Here is a 24,846-nt window from a genome sequence, read left to right on the forward strand (position 1 = left end):
TGTAGGAGACAGAGGGCTGCACTCAGGTTGTCCATCTGTGCTCTAGCAATTCAAATACAAATAATTTCCAGCGCCATTAACTAAAGTTTGCAGATATTCAAGCTGAGCCACAAAGTAGTAGCAGGTTCACACACAAAAATATTTTTGTTATCTCAGGCCCAAACTGTACAAAGGCTATATATTAGAAGATACATGAGCACCTCTTTTGGATGTTGTACCAGACATTGCATAGTTCACATGCTCATTCACCAAGGCATGGGTAGTTACGCTACGGAACACCCAGTAACCTTCCTGACTGATGCCTCTTTGTCATTGGTTTACCACATGGCTTCTCTGTTAAAAATGTGCACATGCCTAGCAAACTACTGACCCAAACTACTTTTCCTTGATTAGGAACATTTGATCTGGCATGAAAAAACTTATGGTTAGAAGTACTTAGCTTTTTATTTTGCTTTTTCTATAGGTGTCACCAGAAAAATATTAAATAGCTGAGACGCTTTTAAACTGATCATACTGATGATATATTGCTTTGTCATTTGTTTGCAAAAAAATTTCATCTGAACTTAAGCGCAGAACTGTAATATATGACCATAATTTCATACAGATGTCTAAGTATATGAAAAGTACATTGTAAATGTGCTTCTACAGTACTGCTCTGTAGTAAATTTAGCAGAGCCCCTTCAAAAGAAATATTTTAAAACTGCCTAAATTGATTTTTATTCTCTTAGGCACGTGCTATTTTAGCTTAATTAATTAGCTTAAAGTGAAAGAAGTGTAACAATTCTACCAAAATTTCATGGCTTTAAAAAGTATTCAGTGCTGCTAGAAAAGAAAAGAAATATATCCTGAGTTCTGACAAATTGTGCTATGATTTGACAAAAGTTGAAAGCTACCAAATATCTGAGTGCTTCCAGTATTGTTGCAGTGCTGCTGTCTTTCTGTTAAAAGTTCCCAGTCTGTATTTTCATGGCTTCTTGGGGCCAGGTGTAAGAGTCTGTCAGAAAGCTTTCATAGTCAGTGCTATAAATCTGGGAGCGGATGAATGCTTCCTTGTCTTCTGGCTCAGGGTGGAAAGTGGCTGTGTTGTTGCTGTAGGCATTCTCTGCAATCTGAGAGAGCAAGACAAATCCCTCATTGTTAGACTTCTGCATTGACCTGAGAGGTAGCATAGTGTATAATGAAGAAAGTTCAATTTTTGGATATCAAGTATCAGATTCTTATCAGACTGATACCAATGAAGCTATAATCTAGCCATGAAAAGATGAAAATATGCACCCAATTTTCTGGAAGAAATTGGCAAAATATACATCTTGAAATGAATTCTGCTTTAGATTCTTTTTCTTGGTTGGATTGTATTTCACACTTGGAGAAACAACCCCAAGTTTGTCACAGAATGCATTCTCAACAGGGAGCTGCTGTTAATTTGGGCTCTCTGATGAGTGTTCACATATGGTAAGTGTTTTTATACATGTTTGCCATGGTCACATTCTTCATTTTCTAGATGAAAAATGGTAATATAATGTGTGAACTGGCTCTTTATAGCCCAGTCCTCACCACCCCTGCCTGTGGACATAACTGGCACTGATTTCCTTGGGACATATTTCTAAGAGAGTATGTTTAAGAGCAGGGGTCAGCAAACTTTTTCAGCAGGGAGCTGGTCCACTGTCCCTCGGACTTTATGGGGTCCAGACTATTTTTTTTTGGGGGGGGGGAGAATGAACAAATTTCTATGCCCCACAAATAACCCAGAGATGCATTTTAAATAAAAGCACACCTCGTGTAAAAACACCAGGCAGGCCCCACAAATAACCCAGAGATGCATTTTAAATAAAAGGACACATTCTACTCATGTAAAAACACGCTGATTCACGGGCCGGATTTAGAAGGCGATTGGTCCGGATCCAGCCCCCGGGCCTTAGTTTGCCTACCCATGCTTAAGAGTATACCTCATAGTCACTCCAGCAAAAAGATCTCTAATGCACAAGGCACAGGTTTCTTTGTAAACAAGGGGCAAGTTTGGATCCATTGCAAGTACATTTTTAAAAAGTAGAATGGATACTTTCCCCCTACAGCAAGGTATGAAAGCATCCAATTCTCTCCACCTAGATAAATTTATCAAAACGTATTTATTGTAGCCAAAATGATTTCGGAAAGCCTAAGAAACCAAACATGAGCTGACTTAAGAGAAAATCTTCAATCCTGTCATGCCAGTTCATCAACCCAACATATTCTGCTCTGAAATTTGCTTTCAAAATTAATCAGAACTTCTTAATTTATAGAGAAGGAAATTGCCTCCCATCGGTACAGCACCAATACTCTAGATCAGAAATACTGATGGGAGTTTGTAGCATACTCATTTCTTTTCTATATACATGTTGATAAGCATTCATTTTCTCACATCTAAACATATCCCTATAAATGTAGGTTACTAAAATATATCTGAATATGTTTTTGAAAATATTTCTGTGTTACATATGAAGGTGTGATGAAGTCAAATGTTAGTGTTTCTTGTGTGTCTTTTTGCTTTATTAAGCTGGAGATTACAAGATTACAATATTACAAGATAAATATTTCCAATTCAGATAAAAACCAGGAGACTAGAAGCTAGATGGATAATACACACCCATCAATTATACTGACTATTGTTTCTAACTTAAAAGTATTCCTATAACGAAACAAATTTTCTAGAGCTGTTCACAAACGTTTTTGCCAAACAAAGAATGCTGGAGAATTTACGCAGAGAAACTTGCACAAGAGTGTTTTAATATCTATAATATATATATATATATATATATTATAAACTTGAAGAGAGATGAAATATGACAACTCTTTCTACATGCAGTTGGAATCAATTACTACATAAGCCTGAGGGAATGAGTTCATGATTAGAAGCTTACTGACAACAAAGACTGATCTTTACATGAAAGATTATCTCTATCCAGCTCAGCAATAAAAATAAACCAACCTCCTGGGAGATAAAAAGGAAATGAGGCCCAGAGGGTGAAATATCAAGGACACAACTACACAAGGACCAAACTAGAGATTCAGCCATGGTCTGCTGTCCCTTTCCATTTTCATGAATTTGGACTGGTTAACCTTTCCTCCAGTGACATTTTTCCAAACCCCTGCAACTGCTATTCACCCCATCAGGGAAATCATATATGCCATGCAGTGTAGTGGAATATTGGCCTAGGACGGCTTGGGTTCAACTTGCCAGTCAGCCATGGAGCTCACCAAATGACTGTATGCCAGTCACTTCCTCTCAACCTAATTCATAGGGCTGTTCTGAGGATAAAGGGGGAAGGAAGAGAGAAAACTGATTCCTATCTTGAGATCCTTGGAAGAAGATGAAAATATAAATGTATTAAATAATGAAATCCACCTTCAGTCTTTGACAAAACATAATAAGTCTATTCTTAATTAGGAAATGTAAAATGTACTTACTTTCACAGCAATTTTCAGAGAGACATCTCGAATTGAAACTAAAGGCGGATACAAACGGCCCTCCTCTAAATGTTTATCTGAGACCTGTTGACATAGGACCTAGGAACAAAACATAAGACATGTTCTTTTAAGCTCTCATTAAACAGGTATTTTTATCTGAAAACCCACTGCCCAAAAGTGGATCTATGCAACCATTTTTCTATGACAGTAGAAAACCATTTTTCTATGACAGTAGAAAACCATTTTTCTATGGCCAGCACCAGCAGCCACATCCTCGGGCAAGTTCCAGGATCCCAAGCAGCTGTCCCCTCTCTTTTATTTTCCCCAGCCCTGTTCTCTAAGCCACCATTTTAATTTCCCACAATGCTTCTGACAGCATTGCTCCAGGGCACTGGGAAATTTTAATGGCAACAAGATCCAGCCACTGCATTGCTTGGCACACTGTGTCTGCTGAAGTCACTAAGCAAACCCTACAGGTCCCACCAAAGGGGAGGGAGCCCACCAGAGGGCACTTTGTCCAGCACCCCCTCAAATCTGCACTATAGGCAGCTTTTTTTCAAATTTCATATGAACGTGTTCACAGAAATAAACTTCTGGACTTACCAAATCCCGCTTCAGTAATGAAATGGGAGCATAGGATAAGTCAAACAGAACCATGTTCATCACCCAGAAAGCCCTCATGAGCACACCTCTTTTAAAAAGGTCTCTGATAGGGCACACAAGGAAAAGGATGGAACTAGTAAATAATTAGTCATAGGCATGGGGGTGGGGGTGTTAAAAAGACATTCTTAGTCTTACTCAGCATTTATATAGCAATTTTCCAGAGCATACAAAGTGCTTCTCAGTAATCATGCTGCATGCATCCTGAGAACCTACATTTGAAAATCTATTAGAGAGTTAAAAGAGATTAAGTTTGAGACATATAGAAACCAATACTCATGAGTGGAGGGCCAATGTATGCAGCATGGGTGGAAGTGGGATTATACTTTTCTGTCGTGGTTATTTATTTAGATAGGACACTGAGCTAAGAAGACAGAAATAGCAAAGCACTTTGGACACAGAAAGTACTGTGGGAAATCATTAACCACCACAACAAATATGTAGACAGTGACTGGAATCTGCTTGACAGAGTGCTTGACCCCACCAGTTAAATAAGGTTATAAAACGGAGGCAATCTCCCCTATTTTACTTCTAATCCACATCTAAGTAATTCCCAAGGAACTGGAGGAGCCACCTTGCCTTTGGCGCAAGCAGTGATGACAGACACACGATGTAGGACTATACAAGAGATGCCAAGAACTGACTGGCAAGAGAAGACCTGCAGGAAAGCTTCGCAAACTGAGGCGGTTAGTGTTGAGAGTTTAAAATATACAGTTTTATTCTCAGATTTGATCCTATAATAGATGGTTCTATGATCCTGATTTTCCTTCAGTGTTATTTTTCTTTCAGGGATACTTTTGAGATTACACACACACACACTTAATTGAAAAGCAGGAACAAGACATTACAATCAAAGTACAAAAATAATCAGGTACCACTGTTAACGCTAAAAAAGCTAAAATAGAATAAAATTCTAACAAACCAGAGTAGTTAGTACAAGTAAGATGAGCAAAAGGAAGAGCAGAAATCACCTTGCTGGAAAAGCAAAGTTACCATATATCAGGACATAATGCATCAATACCCAAACAAGCAGCAGAATTTTTACTCAGAGAAAGAATTGCCTAGTACTATGAAAGTTGTACTTCCCACCTCCTCTTAACAGAGACTTGTAGCCTGGCAGCCATAGACACCAAGGAATTACATGCAGGTGCGCAAGGCAGAGCCCTCTGTTTCTCTTCTGCACCCAAGCCTAGAAATGTAACAGGCTAATGCAGAAAAGACAGGGCTCTCTGTCTCTCCTCTGTGAGACACCCCCAGGCTATTATTTGGGGCTAATTTACAAGGCAGGCTTAATAGGCAATAAAGATTGTGTGTCTCTTGCCCCCCTTTCTTTAAGGAAATGGCAAAATAAGCTACAGGCAATCATTATTATAGTATAATCATTTATTATTTATGAATCCACAAGGGGGAGCTAAAAGAAAAGGAGATATAAACCTGTTTGTTTTTCCTGTGGCAAATCAGTAGGATTGCTTTTTCCTGGGATTTCTTACCCCTCACAGGTCAGGAATCATAGTTACATTTGCATACTGGTGCAAAAGGAATCATACTGCTACGTGACATGTACTGATTTTCATCAAGTTACAAACATTTAGGCATAAAAAGGTGGCAACATCCATTACCATATAATGAAAAGCCAACATAAGAATAATGCCTGCTCTGTGGCAGGGTTGAATAATAAGAATTTCTGAACTGGAGAAATATTTTTCTTACTTTATAATCATATTAAAAAGAAGGAGAAGGTTAGAGGCAGGCAATAAATTACTACACGCATTCATGAAAGATGGTGCTAGGCAAGTGGAATTTCTGATCACACACCTTTCATTGGTAGATTCCCCAACTTTTAAGGATCTGGCTCTTGGCCAGTGTTTCAGCCATACTTTTAAAGATGAGGACAAATCTTGAAAGATAACAGATAACACTCTTCTTACTGTGCCCACCAAGTGTACATTTAATGGTAGGACAACATCATTATCAGTGCAACTAAACTTCAAATTATAACCATGTTAATTTATTGTGCTGTTAGTTTCACTATAATGAGACAATACCTACTCGATTTTCCATGGGTACTGTCCAAGAGTGAACACCTTGCCCTTCTGATAACATATTCTATCATTGAAAAGTTAATAGAGTGATCTCTGGAATGACTAAAGCATAGCATGGGCAGTCGCAATAATAATTTATCAGCTCATAATTCTCTGACATTTTACTTTTGCTTCATCAGGCTTAGAAGAATGCCGCTTGTCATCACATTAAAATTGCCTACAATTATGGCATTATAGTCTACAGGGCCCTAGATTTACTATCCACAAATCAATGCTGAACTCTACTTGGCATGCAAGTAAGAACACCTGAAAACAGGACTTGCTGTTTTTACAATGACTAAATTGTGTTTTTATTTTTTTTTTAATCAGTTTTAAATGGACAGGTGGCAAATTAAGATACCCATAGGCTGTGTACACATGTAGCCTTTGTAAAAAGCATATGAGGTTTTTTTCATAGTACACTTTTGTACGTAGCAGTTTGCAGTTGTACACACCTTTGCATGATAACGTCTTCTAAAGTGGCAGCTACTATCCATGATGTCTGTACACATAGTTGGGAATGTTTTCAAACTAGAGTGCAATAGTTTTCTCTATTCCTCTTCCTTCGATTAGTGTTTTCACAGACCCCCCTCTCTCTCTGTGTGTGTGTGTGTGTGTTTGACATACAGAAGATATGTACTGATACACAAAGCTGGCTATGTTACTGTACTGCTTCCTCTTTTGTCTATTTTATTCAGAGACAAGTTAAACATGGTTCGGGGGAATAGCACAGCTCCACAATACCAGTAGCTCTGCCCCAGTAAGAAGTGACCTGAGGAAGTGTCCTCTGTGTACACATGCAGGCACATGCGCTTGCGAAGTGCATTATCGACACAAAGTGGATTATAACTGTTACAGCAGAGAGTGCTTTAGATTGACAAGTAGTATGGGACAGAGACAACATGAGGATGCTGTCATGTGCACAGCACCCCAAAAAGGCGCTTGCATCCAGCACTGAATCCACATGATCACACAATGTGCACATACCCACTGTTACAAATAGGTACTCATGTTCAAACTTTTCCTATCCCTATTCATTACAGACTCTTCCTCTAGCAAGCCATGGCAAGAGGTATCTTTTTAAAAGATTCCCTGGTTAAGATCCATTGTACAGGCTAGCTTTATATCGTTTCTTCTTTTGTTTTTCCATGGATTGTATCAAGATGGGTAGAGCAATCCAAACTATCAGAAGCCAGCATAATTTATGCTGGAGTAAATCATGCCAATGTAATTTACCGCTATTCCAAACTCTTTTCAGGAGCAGGTCTACTCCTTAGCCTGGCAGAGAGAAAGCAAGCCTTTAAAATAGTTTGATTTACACTGCCCTTTTTGCTAGTGTAATTTCCACTGGGTTGCTAGGTTGCATGATTGAGCAGAACAGAGTTTGGAATGGGGTGGGTCTCCACTATCCTGTCCTGCTCCTGCCACTTTTCAGGGCCTTGGTTCAACCAGCTGAGTCCCAGTTGAGCTGCTGAGGCTTGGCTGAGTCAGGATGAAGGACTTAGATTGGAGAATCTCCAACTGAGCCAGATGTGGGACTTCAGCCAGTGAATCTGCCTGTTCCAAACACCATTCATCCCAGGGATCTCAAACTAGTTTACAAAATATTCTCATACTAAAAATACATTCAAGTTTGGTATCTGGAAAGCGTGGGTATTCCTATGGTGCTATTCAGGTAGCATCTCCTGCTCTCAATTATGCATTGTGTGAAGAGATAAAATGCTTATTTATTTATTTATTTATTTATTTATACATACTGTACCCCACTCATCAGACTGGGTTGCCCCTGATACTTCTTCACAGATCAGACACAATTGTCAAACCCATTACTTGACACTAAAGTTTACAGAGCATAATTGAGACCAGACGTAAGTGCTCTTGTAGCTGCAATATGACTATGAATCAGACTTTGAGTCATTAGGAGAGTATGTGCAGGGCAGAGATATGTGTACGCTGTAATCTTAAGCATGCCTACTTTGAAATAAATCCCACTGAGTTTAATGGGGCTCACTCACAGTTAAGTGCATAACCTTAACATTTAACTAAAGACCTAGATGGCAAAATCTGCACTCAGTGTCACCATCAACAGATGTCTGCCTGAAGAAGTTATTTTAAAGTATCGCTATCTTTTCTAGTACTTTACACTCCTGCTAAAAGAGTCTGTAAAAGAAGCCAATTTTTGCTGACTTCCTCTCAATTTTGACATTTGAGAGGCTTCGCATGCTCCACCTTTCATTTAAGAAGTTTCCAAAGTACTTTACAAACTATACATATGAGCCCATTCTAGAAAGTTTAAGAAGCCATGTCTTTTAAAATAGACATGGCAGTTTAGGGCAGAGAATTAAGACTTGCCATATCCAACTGAAATTACAGGGAAAGGTTTTAGCCATGAGGATAAAATTAACCAACTTATCCTCAGTCACCTCCTATGTGAAGGATCACTGCCCATCTTGGCTGGTCAAAGCTAGTGGAGAGAGTCTGAGCTTATTCCTGATTTTTGCACATGGCAGGTCCAAATGGTTCCCTAGGGAAAAACACCTTGATGGAAAATTGTAACACCTGGGGTTTCTGTGAGGAAATCTTGCCATTCTTTAAACACACACACACACACACACACACAGAGAGAGAGAGAGAGAGAGAGAGAGAACAGCAACAAATTACTTGCTAGAGCAATTGCTGCCAATTCTCTGCTAGAAGAAATTCACAATTCTGCATGATTTTACATTCTGAAATAAATAACAGGTTCAACAGTACTCTTTCCTCCCTCAAAACAATGTAGGAGAATCACCCAAAATTAGGACTCAGAGGCTTTGGTATATTAACCATAGGCATGTGTCCCTCAATACACATTCAGTCTATGTAATAGGAGAAGTACTGCTTTTGTTTCAGTGCTGGTTTAATCCATCAGATTTCTGATGAATTCCTGTCTCATTACCTTACACTGCGACCATTACACAGAAAGTATCAGTTTCAGTGTTTCAGATAGTATTCAGGTGTTTGTGGCCAGGGAAGATGGTGTGGTCTGGAGAGAGTTTTGAGGACCAGATCCTGAGAGTCAGGATGGGGGGGGCACGTTCAGTCCTCAGGCTGAGGTCCCTCACCCCAAACTACCAGTCTGAAGGCCCTACAACAACATGCTGTCATAAACTGATGTGCCATACATGTCCTTTTCTGGGCAGACATTATCAGGTATACAACAGTCAGTACCTCTGCAGTTGTGAGGAAAATTTCTTCACTTATATGTCTTATTCCACATGCAACAACTCCAAGGGCAACTCCTGGAAACACATAAGCATTGTTACCCTGTCCAGGAAAAAATGTGCGTCCATCTGGAAGAGTGACACGATCAAAAGGGCTTCCACTTGCAAAAATGCCACGCCCCTAAAACAAACGTTTTGCAAATGTTATTGGATGGAGGAAAATCAGAACCTGCATCTATATCTATAAAACAGTGTTTTCATAAAGTAACTACAGTATACCAGAAACTTACACAAAAGTCACAAAACAAGAATTTTGCAATTCTGACTATGTACTGTTAAATAAGTCTCTCTCTGGTCGGTGCATTGTCAGCATCAAGGCAAGTTCCAAACCAATCTGAACCCAGTAGACGTTTGTATCATAATGTCTCTTTGTGTCTGATATCTTGCTGAGACATATGATAACAAACTGGAATTATGTCTATTTCATATGATATTTATTACTTTATTTTTCAGTTTTAGGAAGAATTGGAGTTTAGTATCTTCAGAACTAGTTTCAGCCATCCACATAAATGCAAGTATGCAAAACTGAGACTCACATTATGACTATGTGAGATATATATAAAGGCAACCCCTCATTTATGTGGGGGTTACATTCCAAGGCACCACACATTTAATTGTAATTGTGTATATTTGAAACACAATTGAAAAAGTCTGCAAATATCCTGTTCCCGCCCCCATCTGTTCTGCCCCTTTTTGTGACGTTTCTGGGTTGCTTCTGGGTTTGACACGATGAATGTGTGTGCAAGTCGCTCACATACTGAACATGCATAAATGGGGGGGGGGTTGTATAAATAACCCCTCTTCTAGGAAGAATCATAATAGTTCACAGTGATGCCATCATAATCTCTAATGAAGTTCATGGCCACATCTGCTAAGGTAAAAAGTGGCATGAAAGAATACAAATCCAACAGCCCTACTTGGCTAACTTGCTATTTGCTGAGGTCTGAGTGAAACAAATAAAATAGTTGGTTCAGTATGCATGAAACTGCCAGCATTGGAAGATAAGGTCTGTAAATGCTTATTTGTCATCCTTCTTAAAAGGATTCACAATGCAATTCTATGCATGTCTACTCAGACATAACTCCCTTTCAGATCAGTTGGGCTTGCTCCCAGGTAAACAGGTATAGGATTGCAGCCTTCATGATTAAATTTAATTTTTAAACAGAAGGATCCTTGTTTAACTTACAGAACTGCAAATATGCATGGAACACAAACAAGAACACCATATAGTTATTCAAAAGAATATCATTTAGCTTGGTGTCATGTAGATTTATAATGGCCTGCTTTATACATTTTGCTGGAAGATTAGGTATTTCAGTATATTTTTAGCTCTGGTTACCAGGTGGAGCTGCCCATTGTAACCATATTTTTAAAAATATTTGCATTCCTGTTTCATTCCTGCATTCACTCTAATGTATACATTTCGGTAGGCAAATAGGACATGCTTAATATTTGTTTTCTATTTATAGAATTATAAATTTGTCCTGCATCAGTAGAGAAATTCCAAGGGGAAAGTACTTGACCCAAAGAGAAAGTATAAAGACTGCAATTCATATGCAGCAGGATTTAGATTATACATCATTTCATTCCAGCTACGTCCTCCCAAGTCAATGGACCAGTTAAAAGACAAGTTATATGGCTTAGAGAACAATCCTGCTGCTCCAACATCCCCAGGTTGATGGCTGGAGAGGATCAGAGCAATGGGTTTGTGCCTCTCCTCTAACAAGAAGAAATGCCACCAGTTTGGGGGAGCTCTGCTACAGTGGAGGCTCCATCTGGAACCAGGTAAAAAGAAGCCAGCAGCAGAAGCAATAGCAAGATATAACCCCCAAAAATGAGATCTTTTATGGGTGGGGCAACGGCAGCTTGGCACAATGGCAGCTTTGGATCCAATGGATTGAAAGCGCCTTGGTCCCACGCTTCTCTGCCAATTTAGAGATGTAATAGCAAAAAGGATGAGAAAACTACCTGCCACCCCCACCTTCAGCCATGTCTTCTCTCTAAGCCCTCTGTGTACCTGTGGCAGGGTATGTGCCTCATGTATGTCTGTCTATGTGTACATGCAAGAGTGTGTGGGGTCACCACACCTGGTGTAAAGTGTGGAGTAGGCACAAAAACTGTTGGCATGTGGCCTCCAGAAGGCTGGCCAAAAAAGGTGAGCCACTCCATTTCCCTTTGGAGCTCCTGGGTGAGGTTTGAAGCGAGGTGTCATGAGTACAAACAAACAAGGTTTGTTTTTTAAATATTGCCTGCAAAGCATGAGGGGTTAGAAACTTTCATTTTTAACATATAAGTCAAGAATCTAATTATTCTACCTTGCTGCTGAAATAACGTTCATTAAGTACAACCAATTGAATATCAATTAAGGTTCTTTCCTTACTTTGGTTAGAGTGTAGCAGTCCTCAGCCGAGCATTCTGCTTTGCTAGTTGGGTTACTAAGAGCAAAAATAATTGGCCTCTGGTTGAAGGAAGCCATATCCTGGATAATCTTTTTTGTAAATGCACCACCAATGGCAGCAACTCCTGAGGAAGACAATGGGAAATTTGGATGAAGTAACTGTTTTGATTCATAAAGGGCACAGCCCACCATAACTTGTCCTGTTGCACTCATATGCAAAGGAAATGTGCCACTGTGACATTTCATTTCAATGAAGCTGGTGCTTGAGATATTTCAAGGGGATCAGCCCAGAATGAGATACTTCAGGATCTTAAGTAGTTGTAATTTTGACACATACTCAATTGAGTTGCATTAAGCTGTATGAACAGATAGATGCTTGAGTCTTGAAGAGCTGCAGTTTAACATATAATCTTCCTGTTTGTCTGTCCATCTGTTTGTTTTTCTTCTGATATCTTAGGCCTCTCAAAGAAAGTATAGTTCAAAGTCTGGCTCCCATAATTTTTCTGGCTAATTGGTCTAAACAAAAAGTACTGGCACTTTTGCCAGTTTATGTCAATTTTGCTTCTAGACAGTTAAGAATGTCAACCTTTTCTAGCCAGAGGGTATAATAAATTAGAAAACATAATTTCACTTATGCTTTATGGCTACTTTTATTAAAATAATTGTTTCTGGTCCAACAATAACAAGTCTTCTTCCTGAACGGTGTCTAGCAAGACTCCATATATGGCATTTGCTGAGACTTGTTTTAAAGAAAACCTTGGGAAAATATCAGACAACGAAGCAATCCCCGTTATGCAAGGAGAAATTTTTTAACAATTAATCATCCATACAGAAAAAAACAATCTCAAATTTGATCAGTCTTTCTTGCTACACAGCAGATACACAGCAGATAAACATGGTATTTAAATAAATTATTTTCATGTTCCACACTCAATGCTATACACTGCATTTTGAATATACACAGCTACCTGAATGTAACCGTTTATACCCTTTTTCAGTAAATGGAATTTAGTAGTGATTATTCTGAACAGTATCCTGTACAGAATAGGGTACAGAATAATCTCTCTTAAATTTCATTCACAGAAAAAGCGTACAGAATAATCCCTTCTAAATTCCATTCACTACAAAACAATGTAACTACATTCAGATAAATGTGCACATTTTTATTCGTAATGCAGTTATTGGAAAAGAATTTAAAGACAGGGGAAGGATAAATTACACACTATTCTGATTATATTATGCCTCAGGCAGCAAATGAGAGGAAGGACATAACCCAGGGAGTGGATTAAAAAATATACATTGACCTAAAGCTATTAATTCTTCCTGACGTAATGCATCGCTTATCCATTACTTACACTACAGTTCAAAATTTTCTAGAGCTTCACCTGGTTTCAACCTCTAAAGGAAACAAAGCAAAGCTATTTTATAACTGCTAACATCACTTCCTGAGGATGGCTTTTGGGGGTTGGGGGTTAGATGACTGTCCTGTGATCTTTGGATGAAGGAAGACATACAAATTCAATTAATAAGAATAATACTCAGAACCTATTTTTAAACATTGCATGCATATTCACAGCGTCTATATCAAACAATAAAACAAAGAGGCAAAGGTAGTATAGGTGGTTGGACAAATTGAGATGAAAGTGTTACCTATAAGAGCAGTTGGCCTTAAACTGTTAACAATATCTTCTAGATTTTTCATCTCTTCATGTTGATGGGCAAACTGTTCTTTCTCAGCTGTTAGTGAGGCACGGCCCTAAGTTTAAAAAGAGAATTAATTTATTAGAAACATAGATTTGCATCCATTCTGTGTTTTTTGTCTGAATGAAAGGACTCAACTTGTCCTCAAAAGCACACCTATCTTCTCTCATCTTACGAGTCAATACCGGCCACGTGCCAAAACTTGCTACAACCATTCTCTGATAGTATGTTACACTTCCCCCAATTAAAAGCAGGTAGGTTTTACTAAGCATTTTTGTAACTCTTTGGAACGATAGATAGGATTTTTGAGGGAGATGTGTTCATACAACTTCTGGGAAATCGTTATCGTACACCTGTGTGAGAAATCCTTCCAAAGTCCATTTGGTGAAAACCCATTAGATCTGGGGAGAAGGTAGCTGCACTCATTTTCAGAAAAAAAACCAAACCTTCTGATCAAAATTCATGAGCAACGTTACCCTGAAGTAGCTTAACTTGTTTGAATGTCTTATCTGCTTAGTGATCTTGCATCAAAACTCTCTTAAATGGTTGTGAATGGGTATCCCCATTTGCCCCCAACAGAAACTACTGACAAATGAAAAATGCAAACTGCCTCTTGTATTCCACTGATTGGTAAAGTTGGCACCTGGCCCCCTGAATCAATTAATATACAGAATGAAGAACTAGAAACAGCTTGCACTTCTCCGGTAATTAATTACACAGCTCACAAGAGGCTTGTCTATTCTTTTCCAAGCTTCAAGTAGAGGAAATTGTACGGAATTTAGAGAAGGACATATAATAAAGCCAAGATTTTCTCTCTAAAACTAGGTGGTCTTAAAATGCCTATCAGCAGCCTAGCTAGGATGTTTATGGAGAGAATTTTCTTTTCTGAGAGGGATAGCAAGCAGAAGGTGGGTTTTAAGATTTCTTTGAGGTCCACTGCCGTTAGTGAGTGTGGCATGGAATGGTAGAACAGGAACATGGTCAACTGAGTACATAAAAGGAATGCTTTTTAACTGATAATAGGTATGATAGATTTCTGAAATCCAAAAACATGAGTGTAGTATTTCTCACCATGAGCTGGCTAGCAGGGGTGATACGCACCATTCCAGGTCTCAAACCTGGAGTAACTGCAGCTGTGTGAAGGAACTGGAATTCAGCACTCAAGAAGAGCCAGTTATCACTTACACTACATAGAACAGGAGCCCTTAAATGGCATTGTGGGAAAAGGCATGTTTTTTGTGCCTCCAGAAGTGTTGGCCCTCCTAAGCAACCACAGCAAAGCTCTATGTCAGTGAGAGCTCACTTCTGAATCTGAACGGTGTGGAAGTTACAAAAGCAGCCCCCTAGAGCCATCATGATTCAAACTGAAGAACTACTGTCCAATAAATATGCAAAAGTGCATACAACTTAAGGGAATCTACTTCAAATGCCTATTTTGAAGTTTTGTGGCAAATTTATGTGGTTTGGTGTTGTGGCTCCCTGCCCCCCCACCCCCAAAATTAGGCAAAAGTATAATAATGTATATGCAGGGACCTGTGTAAGTCCAGAATGAATAAAGAGAACAAGGGTTTTAAAAGCTGTCATAACACAACTACATTTTTTCCATTTACAAAATCTATTATAAACACACGTTTCCAGGTTTGTGCTTTGGTACAAATTACCTCACTGCATTTGTTCTCTTTCTTCTTCACTTCCCTGGTCGGTAACCACAAGTCTTGGTATTTATATAATGGAAAGCAATATATTATCATCAGCAGTATATGGTTCAGGGTGACCACAAGACATAGCATAGATCTGTCACGTGGCTGGCAATAAATACGTTGCTGTATGCTAGACAGCTTCTTTCAACTCACCCTTGATTTATTTGGGGATAGCTATCGTTCATCCCCCTCTTCTCTTATAAAGTTTTCTTTAGAGAATGAATTACTGGGATTTCAGCTGATATAAATATAAAGGTAAAGGGACCCCTGACCATTAGGTCCAATCGTGACCAACTCTGGGCTTTATAGGCCGAGGGAGATGGCGTTTGTCTGCAGACAGCTTCCGGGTCATGTGGCCAGCATGACCAAGCTGCTTTTGGCAAACCAGAGCAGCGCACGGAAACGCCGTTTACCTTCCCGCCAGAGCGGTGCCTATTTATCTACTTGCACTTTGATGTGCTTTCGAACTGCTAGGTTGGCAGGAGCAGGGACCGAGCAACGGGAGCTCACCCCGTCATGGGGATTTGAACTGCCGACCTTCTGATCAGCAAGTCCTAGGCTCTGTGGTTTAACCCACAGCGCCACCCGAGTCCCCGATATAAATATGTACTCATGCAATTAATAAAGGGTTATAAACATTTTCTTAGTATTGCTACCACAGAACTATTCTGAGAAACTTGCACCTGGCCCCCTTTGTGACCAAAAAGAAAAATTCATAGTCCCTCCACAATACCTTCGGTAACCTTCTGACATACTCATGAAGGCCAATTTCAGGGCAAAATTACTGGGCTACTAACTACAGTGCTGTTTTGAAATACTCCAGCAGGTGTCACTGGGATTTTAAGAAAATACATAAAACATTAGTTAAAAAACAAAAAAACTAGCATAAAACACAGTTAACTTATAAATTAAAATACAAAGAGGTCTTTTGTATTACCATTTTGTATTACCATTTCCCATTCCATTCCACTCTGATTCTTTTATAATCAGTTTAAAAACATGGCATTTATTTGTTAACAGCCTGACCACAAGAGTGCAATCCAATGACGCTCGGGTACATTTAAGCCACTTGATTATTCTCATCCCCTTTCCCTGAAAAGTGAATTCAACTGGGCTGAAAGGTCAGATTCTCAAAATAGCAGATGTTTAGGGGCCTCAATCAACCTTGTCACAGAAAAAACATTTACCGTATTTTTCGCCCTATAGGACGCACTTTTTCCCCTCCAAAAATGAAGGGAAAATGTGTGTGCGTCCTATGGGGCGAATGCAGGCTTTCGCTGAAGCCTGGAGAGCGAAGTCGCGCCGGGCTCCCGACGACTGCGCGGAGCTGCCTGCAGCCCGGGCTTCGCGCAGCTCCGTGCAGCACTCCGGAGCCTGGCGCGAAGTTGCTGCCTGCATTCCGAATCCTGGGACGCGCTGAAGTCGCACCGGGCTCCCTAGGCTTGCGGATAGCAGGCTGTTCTGGGGGCTGGGGTCGGGGGAAGCTCGGGCTTCCCCCGCGCCAGCCCCCCGCCTGGGGGGGAAATCATTTTTCCCCCTTTATTTCCCCCCCAAAAAACCTAGGTGCGTCCTATGGGGCGGGGCGAAAAATACGGTACTTTGATTCTGGAAGATGCTAGTGGTTACTTTTTAAAAATACCACCTCCATATCTTTTCTTTCAAACTCCTTTCACCCTCCACTGCCACTTTATCTAATTGCCAGTTCCACCGCAACAGTTCCAAACTGTTCACTGTCTAAATCCCCTTCCCCATACAAACTGGTTGCCCTCCAAAATCATATGGCAAAACAGCTGTCCCTACACATCCTGCCCATCTAAATATCCATGTCTTTCAAATCTCCTCCTCCACTGACAACAGGTCATCGGCACTCACTCCCAAATCTGCATCCCGCACTGTTGGCTGTGGGTGATGGCAAACTGCATTCGTCACACACTCTGGATTGATGTTGAATTAGGGAAGATTTGGCTTAGAGTCCCTGCTTAGCCATGATGCTGACTGCATGTCCTTGGTCACGTCACCAACTCTGCTTAAACTACCTCACAAGATTACTGTGAGGATTAAATGTGATAATCCCATGCATGCCACTTTAAGCTATTTAGCGAAAAAGCAAAATATAAATGAGAATGATAGACAGAAAGAAACATTCGATACTTTCTGCTTCCTTTAATTCAGACTTATCTAGAGACAAATAAATTAGGAGAAAAGTAATATTATCTGCTGGGATTTCCTGTATTTACATGCTACTCTCTTTGGTAGAGCTGTTCTGGTTCGCCAGAAGCTGCTCAGTCATGCTGGCCACATGACCCAGAAGCTGTCTGCGGACAAACGCCAGCTCCCTCAGTCAGTAAAGCGAGATGAGAACTGCAACCCCAGAGTTGTGCGTGACTGGACTTAACGGTCAGGGGTCCCTTTACCTTTACCTTAACTCTTTGGTAGAGATATGGGCCATGTAATATGCATAGACTGCATAGAACTGTGGAGGAAACAACAAACATCACCTCCTCTTTTTGGATAGAGAAACTCATCCAACTCCAGGAATATTATAATAACATTAATATGCAACGCCATCCATCTAGCCAGAAGTTATAGTGATTGCACAAAATCAATGCACACAACCTCAATGACCATGTGAGGCCAACTATAGAAGGGTTCCTCAACTCAGCTTCTTTAAACTTTATAGTTTTATGTGAAAGCACACTCCACTTCAAGTCTCACTATTCCAATCCACCAGTCACTAAAGACCCAGGGGAGTAGCATGCATTTTACACACATGGTGACAAGAGAAAGACATCAACTGAGGGAAGGATGAGAATACAATAGCAAATCAAAGTTTCTTTTCACGAAGACCAACCATAAAAAACTATGCAAACAGCATATGAAGAAGTTGAATAAATCAGCTGTATTATTTTCTTTTTCTTGTTAATTTTAAGAACCTCAAAACTATAACATAAATGACCACTTTTATTTTGGTTCTTGAAACATATGTTTCTGTCTTAGCACTGGCATGGGGAAGAAATGAGGTAAAAGTAACTGATGTAGTCACCCAGCAGCTTTGAATTTCTAACCACTGCTGATACCATAGCAAACCACAGCATGTAGGAAGGGCATGATCTCCTCTCCATCACTATGCAATAGAGTTATTTGAGGCAACACAGCTGAACTTTAAGTAGAAGTCTGGCAAACATAAAGGAAAATATCAGCAGGAAATTATCTCTTATATCAGCATTTCTTTTCTCCTTTTGATAAATAACTTCATGTTTGTGGGCCCAAGCCCAGCAGGCCGGTGATCTGAGTGGTGATCTTATAATGATAGAAATGATTACAAGACAATATTATGGGATTTAAATTGGCCATAACTTTTTTTTATTACTGATGTAGTAGGCTATGGCATAGTCAGTGGGTATGCATCCTGAATCAATCAACCCACCTGCTGATTGATTGCTCCTTCAGGGTCGATCCTGTGTCTCCCGATGACACAAATCAAATGGGGTGGTCCCACCAGGATGCCAGTAGGATGTTCTATAGTCCGACAGCCCCCAGTCTGGACCACCAGACAGACTCTCCAGCACTTAAGACTATGGATCCAACCCAATGCCTTTTTCTGCCATCTGAGGCAGCCCCTCCCTGCCAGCTTAACAACAAACCAATCACATCTGCAACCAATCCCATAGGCCCCAGTAAATATCCATCAGCCAGGCCTCATTGCCACTTGGTGATAAGTATACTCTGTCAGGCTGGTATAAGTCCAATTTATCAAATGTGTTGCCAGGGTGGCATATGATATGACCACCCAACTGTGCTATGCAGGACATAGCTCAGTTAACTTTCTCCCATGAATGGCTGACATGTGCAGGCAGTGCTGCACCTCACCAGTGGTGTTGCTCCAGGTTCTCAGACCAGAAGATGGTCAAACTAGTGTGTGTTCCTGCCAATATGAGGGTGATGCCCTTCCTATCAGCCACATCATTTTCTCCGAATTGTATCATGATGGCATCTGGCGGCCCAAGGAATTCTGTATTATATTCACATTTCTTTTCTCCTTTTGATAAATAACTATCAAACTAAGTTCTATTCAGACTAGACCCATAGAAATGAATGGACCTAGGTTAGTCATGCCCATTAATTTTCATGGGTCTTCTCTGAGTATGACTAACATTTGATACAACACAATATGATTTACATTGCTGAACACACTCACATAAATTGACATGTTCATGGAAGATAAAAACAAAGTTAAACACTCCTCTTAGTGTTTATGTTAGTCAGCTTGCTGAAAAAAATCCAAATCAGGGTCAAAGAATATCACATAAGGAAATTATGGGGATAATTATCTTTCCAAAAAACACTGACCCAGTTTCACTTTTACTGGGTTACTTAGCCACCTCTAACACATGTAAGTGTAAGGAAAAGGAGACATCACTGAGACCTAAGAACATATACCGTATTTTTCGCCCTATAGGACGCACTTTTTCCCCTCCAAAAATGAAGGGGAAATCTGGGTGCGTCCTATGGGGCGAATGCAGGCTTTCGCTGAAGCTTGGAGAGCGAGAGGGGTCGGTGCGCACCGACCCCTCTCTCTCTCCAGGCTTCAGGAAGACATCCGCAGCCTAGGCAGCCCTGCGGGAGTTCCCGCAGGGCTGTCTAGGCTGCGGATAGCAGCCTGCTTCCCGGAGCACCGGGCGCGCTGAAAGCAGAGCGCTCGGCGCTTCGGGAACGCATCCGCAGCCTAGGCAGCCCTGCGGGAGCTCCCGCAGGGCTGTCTAGGCTGCGGATAGCAGCCTGCCGCCCAGCGCGAGGGGCGCCCTGAAGCAGAGCGTCCCTCGCGCCGAGCAGACATCCGCAGCGTGGGGAGCCCTGCAGGAGTTCCCCGCAGGGCTCCCCACGCTACGGATAGCAGCCTGCCGCCCGGCGCACAGAGCACCCTGAAGCAGAGCACCCCGCGCGCCGGGCAGACATCGGCCAGCCCCACAAGCTCGGGGGACAGCAGGGAGGCGCAGCGCCGCCATCCCGCTGTTCCTCGACCTGGTTCGGTTTCCCCGACCTGGGTTTGGGGGGGAAATAAAGGGGGGAAATTTCCTTTATTTCCCCCCAAAAAAACTAGGTGCGTCCTATGGGACGGAGCGTCCTATGGGACGAAAAATACGGTAGATTGAGACATATACCGTATTTTTCGCTCTATAACACGCACCCGACCATAACACGCACGTAGTTTTTAGAGGAGGAAAATCCCTAGGCATGCCACCCGTAGGCATTCCCTCCATAACACGCACAGACATTTCCCCTTACTTTTTAGGAGGAAAAAAGTGAGTGTTATGGTGCAAAAAATACGGTATATGTTGTTTCAACCAATAATGTACAGAAAAAGTGGAATACTTCAAATATGCATTTGTAGAATAAGGAAAAATCTGCATCACCTTTACAATTAATCCTTTGGAATCAACCATCCATATCTTTTTGATGGCTTCCTTTTTCGGTGTCCCTTCCTTTTCCATGGCCATAAGAATCAGATTGGCGATCCCCAGAGCTGCCTTAACAAGAAAAAGGAGAGAAAAAATAATTAGGTCATGAAATTCAAGTTTTATAGCTTATCTTTACTCTTTTAGAACCTATTAGCCACAGTAACAATGATAACTGTAGAAACAGCCTACCTTAAAAAACTCCTGTACCTCTGGTGGTCCACAGACCACAGTTTGGTACCCCAATATAGGAGATATATATGAGGAAGAGTGAGAAGCAAACATGATGCTTGAATAATCCATATCTGTTTAATTTTGAAACAACTGCTTACTGTTTTTCTGATTCTGTATCCAATGAAAATGGCATCTCTTTCAGACATGCTAGAAAGTTATCATGTAAGTTATGACAGAAAGCTGGACTAGGCAAGAAGCATGTTTTTTCAAACAGATGTCCTAGAATAACTGTGACATGGCACCCAATGGACCTCCTCCCACCAGGTTCTAAAAAGGTTATGTGACATACATGTAGCAGGCTCCAAAAATTCCAAAGGATGAATACAACATTAAAGATCACAAGTAGACATAAACAATATCTGACAACTCTGTTGAGTCATAAAAGCTCCCAAGCTACTCAATAAGACTGACATCTATCTATCTACATATAACAGTAAGGCTCAAAGGACAATAGCCATTTAGTTTCCATCTTGCATACAGTTCTTGATCATCATAACAACAGCAGCAGTCAATAGTAAAGCTATATGCAGAGGTAAAGGACCCCTGGACGATTAAGTCCAGTCTAATTTGACTTTGGGGTGTTGCGCATATCTCACATTCAGGCTGAGGGAGCTGACCTTTATCCACAGACAGCTTTCCGTGTCATGTGGCCAACATGACTGAACTGCTTTTGGTGCAATGGGACACTGTGACGGAAGCCAGAGCGCATGGAAACACCATTTACCTTCCTGCCACAGCAGTACCTATTTATCTGCTCGTGCTACCATGCTTTCAAACAGCTAGGCTGGCAGGAGCTGGGACAGACCAACGGGAGCTCACCCTGTCATGAAGACTCGAACTGCTGACCTTACGATCAGCAAGTCTGAGAGGCTCAATTGTTTAGACCACAGCACCACCTGCTACATGTACCTTCACTTTTAAAAATAAGTTAAGTAACAGGAAAGATAATAATTGGATAAATGGTGTATTACCTCGCCTGCTCCCTGGAACAGTATTGTGTGATCTGACAGTTTGTTGTCAGTAATCCGTAGAGCAGCAAGAAGTCCTGCAACAGCCACTGATGCTGTTCCTGAAAAATAAAATGGAACTTACTTCATCAAATTTAAAATTAACTTGTGTCATTGCTAATGATTACCAACAAGTACCCACCCCTTTGTGATTTTTAAAAATATAATCCTGTCCTTAATGGCTATGTTAACCTCTGCTACTAAATTGCAACACATTGATTTATTTATTTTTAAGCACAGGATGAGTACCAAACACAGCAAGGTTAAATTAACATTTGTTTAATTATACTACAATGTAATAACAATCTGAAATTATGTATTCGACTTCCTTTTAAAAGACTTATTTTAATAGATTTCAATAGCACACCTGTTGAAATGAGAAGAGGTGTCCTCAGGGCACAAAACATGTAGAAGTCGTCTTACAAAGGCTACAAAATTATTGTAATAGCATTAAAATGTTGATTTGAGCTTATGGTGTAGGGTAATATTACATAATGGAATAGAAAGAATGCTAGAGGGCACATACACTGGAAAGATATCTGGAAAGTTGATGTATACAAGAAATAGTTTCAATATGGTCCAACTCATAAAATAACAGTAATCCCATTGTGAAACAATATCTTACTGTAAAAACAATGGAGAAAACACACTGTTTTGATAAGAATTAAAGGATGAAGTAACTTGTAACTGAATCCAAATGTATTTAAAGTAATCTCTCTCTCTGTCTCTCTTTTACACGCACACACACAAAAACGTTTGGTATTTTACTGTATTTATTGAAGAATTATATATTTTACATATTATGATAATTGAATTACTAGTTACATATTATTCCCACAAGGCTGATGTCCACATCAAAATAACACATTAAATAAAATATTACTAAATATGTCCTTAAATAAGGTTATGCAAACTGCATAACATGTAAGAAAGTGTTCTATAAACCACGTCATGAAGAAATTTGACTTCTAGTCAAAAGCCTTATTTTGTTTTAAAAGGAGGAGGAAAAGGGACAACAAGGCAATCATAAGATCCATCAAAAGGCAAAATTTCTGTTAACATACATTTCAAATGCTTAGTAGGGAAAATCTGCTTCTCTAGACCATTGTGATCTTCAACACAGAATTCCCTCACTTCCATGTGTCACACCTGGGCAGTGAATATTCCCAGTTGTTTTCAGTATAAACAACGTAGACCAGATTAAAGTTATACATGCCACAAACTGGCAATGACATGCTGTAAAAATTAAGAATGCTAAAGCCTTACTAAGCAGTTTCCGGAGGATTATTTAAAAAAGAATAATACAAGAACCATTAAATTTCTACTAAGTTACTTTGGGGTTCAAACATCTTGCTCTTCTCAAGCTCACACTTTTGACATAGAGCTATTGTGTTTCTTCTGCACACAAATAACATCCCCCCACCCCACTTAAAATTTAAGTAGCACAGCAACTGCAACTGTCAGTGGAGTATAAATGTGCAAATGTCTCATGGACCTAATGGCTATCAGCTACAATATTACCAGTAGCAAGTGATTTAACACTCCCTTTATGAAGACTACTTTTAAGGTATCGAATACTTCCACACCCCTATCACCAGTGTGTGCACAAAGTACAGGACAGGAAACAATTCTAACCAAACACACACATTTTAACATCTCCCCTCTACTCCCAAGAATGTTCCATATGTTTTTGATGGTAGGCTATGTGCTTCCTCATTGTCCTTTTTTTAAAAAATGAAGCATGTAGATTGAATGTTTCAACAGTAGCAGATGTTTAAAGTGGGTCTTCCATCTCCTCACCATAGTAGTTTTGCATTTCCTTGGTGAATTTCAGCTGCTTCTGACTAAAGGATGGGAGTGGCTCTGTAATAAAATCTCATGCTCAGTGGAAACAACCTGGATTCTTGTCAAGCCTCATGGGGCAGTAGACTCCCTTCTAAGAATACAAGTGTCACAGTGTCCTTAACAAACCTTATTTTAGGTTTTATTAAAAAGCTATAAATGTCTGACGTGGCAGATCACTTTGCTCTTTAATTTGTCATATACTTCATCTGGCCACTGCTTTCATAAAAGCACAGACATAAACTGCTTTCATGTTAATTTAATTCAACAGATACAGCACAATGAACAAAACTCTGCAAAGAGCTTTCTCTCAACTCTGTTTTCCCTTGCAAGCATGGACCTGGAACCTAACAGAGGGAAAATCTGCTGGTGAAGAACGACTTAAAGTGTGGGAAATAGTTGATAGGAAAGGGTTAAACATCCCCTTCCCCGTGCAATTTCCCTGCTCTCAGTTGGCTCCTCCCTTCTCCACCTGGTAAAAAAAAAAAAAGAGAACAGAAAACTGTTCCTTTCAGCATGCCTGGATACAGGAATGCAACACTTATTTGGTGCCATGTTTGAGCTACATTTTATTCTTGAGGTTGAATCCCAAGTTCAACAAAGCTAGAATCCTTAAACTGATTACTCTGAATGCCCCTTCTTCCCTCTCAAGAGTAGATGATATAATTCATTTACATTCATTTAACTCTCTATCACAATGTATTATTGCTATATGTTCTGACCCCTCTTTCTATTACTATTCTTTAGTCCTTATTATTGTACAATAATATTAAATTAGATAAAAATGTTTAAAATTAAGTAGCTAAAGTAGAACCAGTGGCTAAAGTAAAAGCAAATACAGTGGTACCTCTAGATACAAACAGGATCCGTTCCGGAGCCTTGTTCGCATCCTGAAGTAAATGTAAGATGTGACTGCGCATCTGCGCATGTTGCATTTTGCCGCTTCTGCGCATGCGCGTGACGTCATTTTGAGTGTCTGCGCATGCGCGAGCGGTGAAACCTGGAAATAACACACTCTGTTACTTCCGGGTTGCTGCGGAGTGCAACCCGAAAATACTTAACT

General features: G+C 40.2%; 1 protein-coding gene across 4 annotated transcripts in view; it reads right to left on the reverse strand.

The window, feature by feature from the left end:
* Window positions 1-312: 312 nt before the first annotated feature.
* Window positions 313-24,846, reverse strand: part of ME1 (malic enzyme 1) — a 121,187-nt gene continuing 96,653 nt past the window's right edge. For 2 of the 4 annotated variants that reach the window (XM_053381371.1, XM_053381372.1), the window contains exons 8-14: window positions 21,906-22,003; window positions 20,659-20,772; window positions 13,494-13,599; window positions 11,826-11,968; window positions 9,393-9,566; window positions 3,445-3,543; window positions 498-1,109 (exon numbers count right to left, since the gene is read on the reverse strand). In XM_053381371.1, the coding sequence (XP_053237346.1) occupies window positions 942-1,109; window positions 3,445-3,543; window positions 9,393-9,566; window positions 11,826-11,968; window positions 13,494-13,599; window positions 20,659-20,772; window positions 21,906-22,003 (902 nt within the window). In that variant the 3' untranslated portion in view covers window positions 498-941. Of the gene's footprint in view, window positions 1,110-3,444; window positions 3,544-9,392; window positions 9,567-11,825; window positions 11,969-13,493; window positions 13,600-20,658; window positions 20,773-21,905; window positions 22,004-24,846 lie in introns of all 4 variants that reach the window. The other 2 variants (XM_053381373.1, XM_053381374.1) reach the window with 2 other exon arrangements.

This window comes from Podarcis raffonei, chromosome 3 (assembly GCF_027172205.1).
Source record: "Podarcis raffonei isolate rPodRaf1 chromosome 3, rPodRaf1.pri, whole genome shotgun sequence".
NCBI lineage: Eukaryota > Metazoa > Chordata > Lepidosauria > Squamata > Lacertidae > Podarcis > Podarcis raffonei.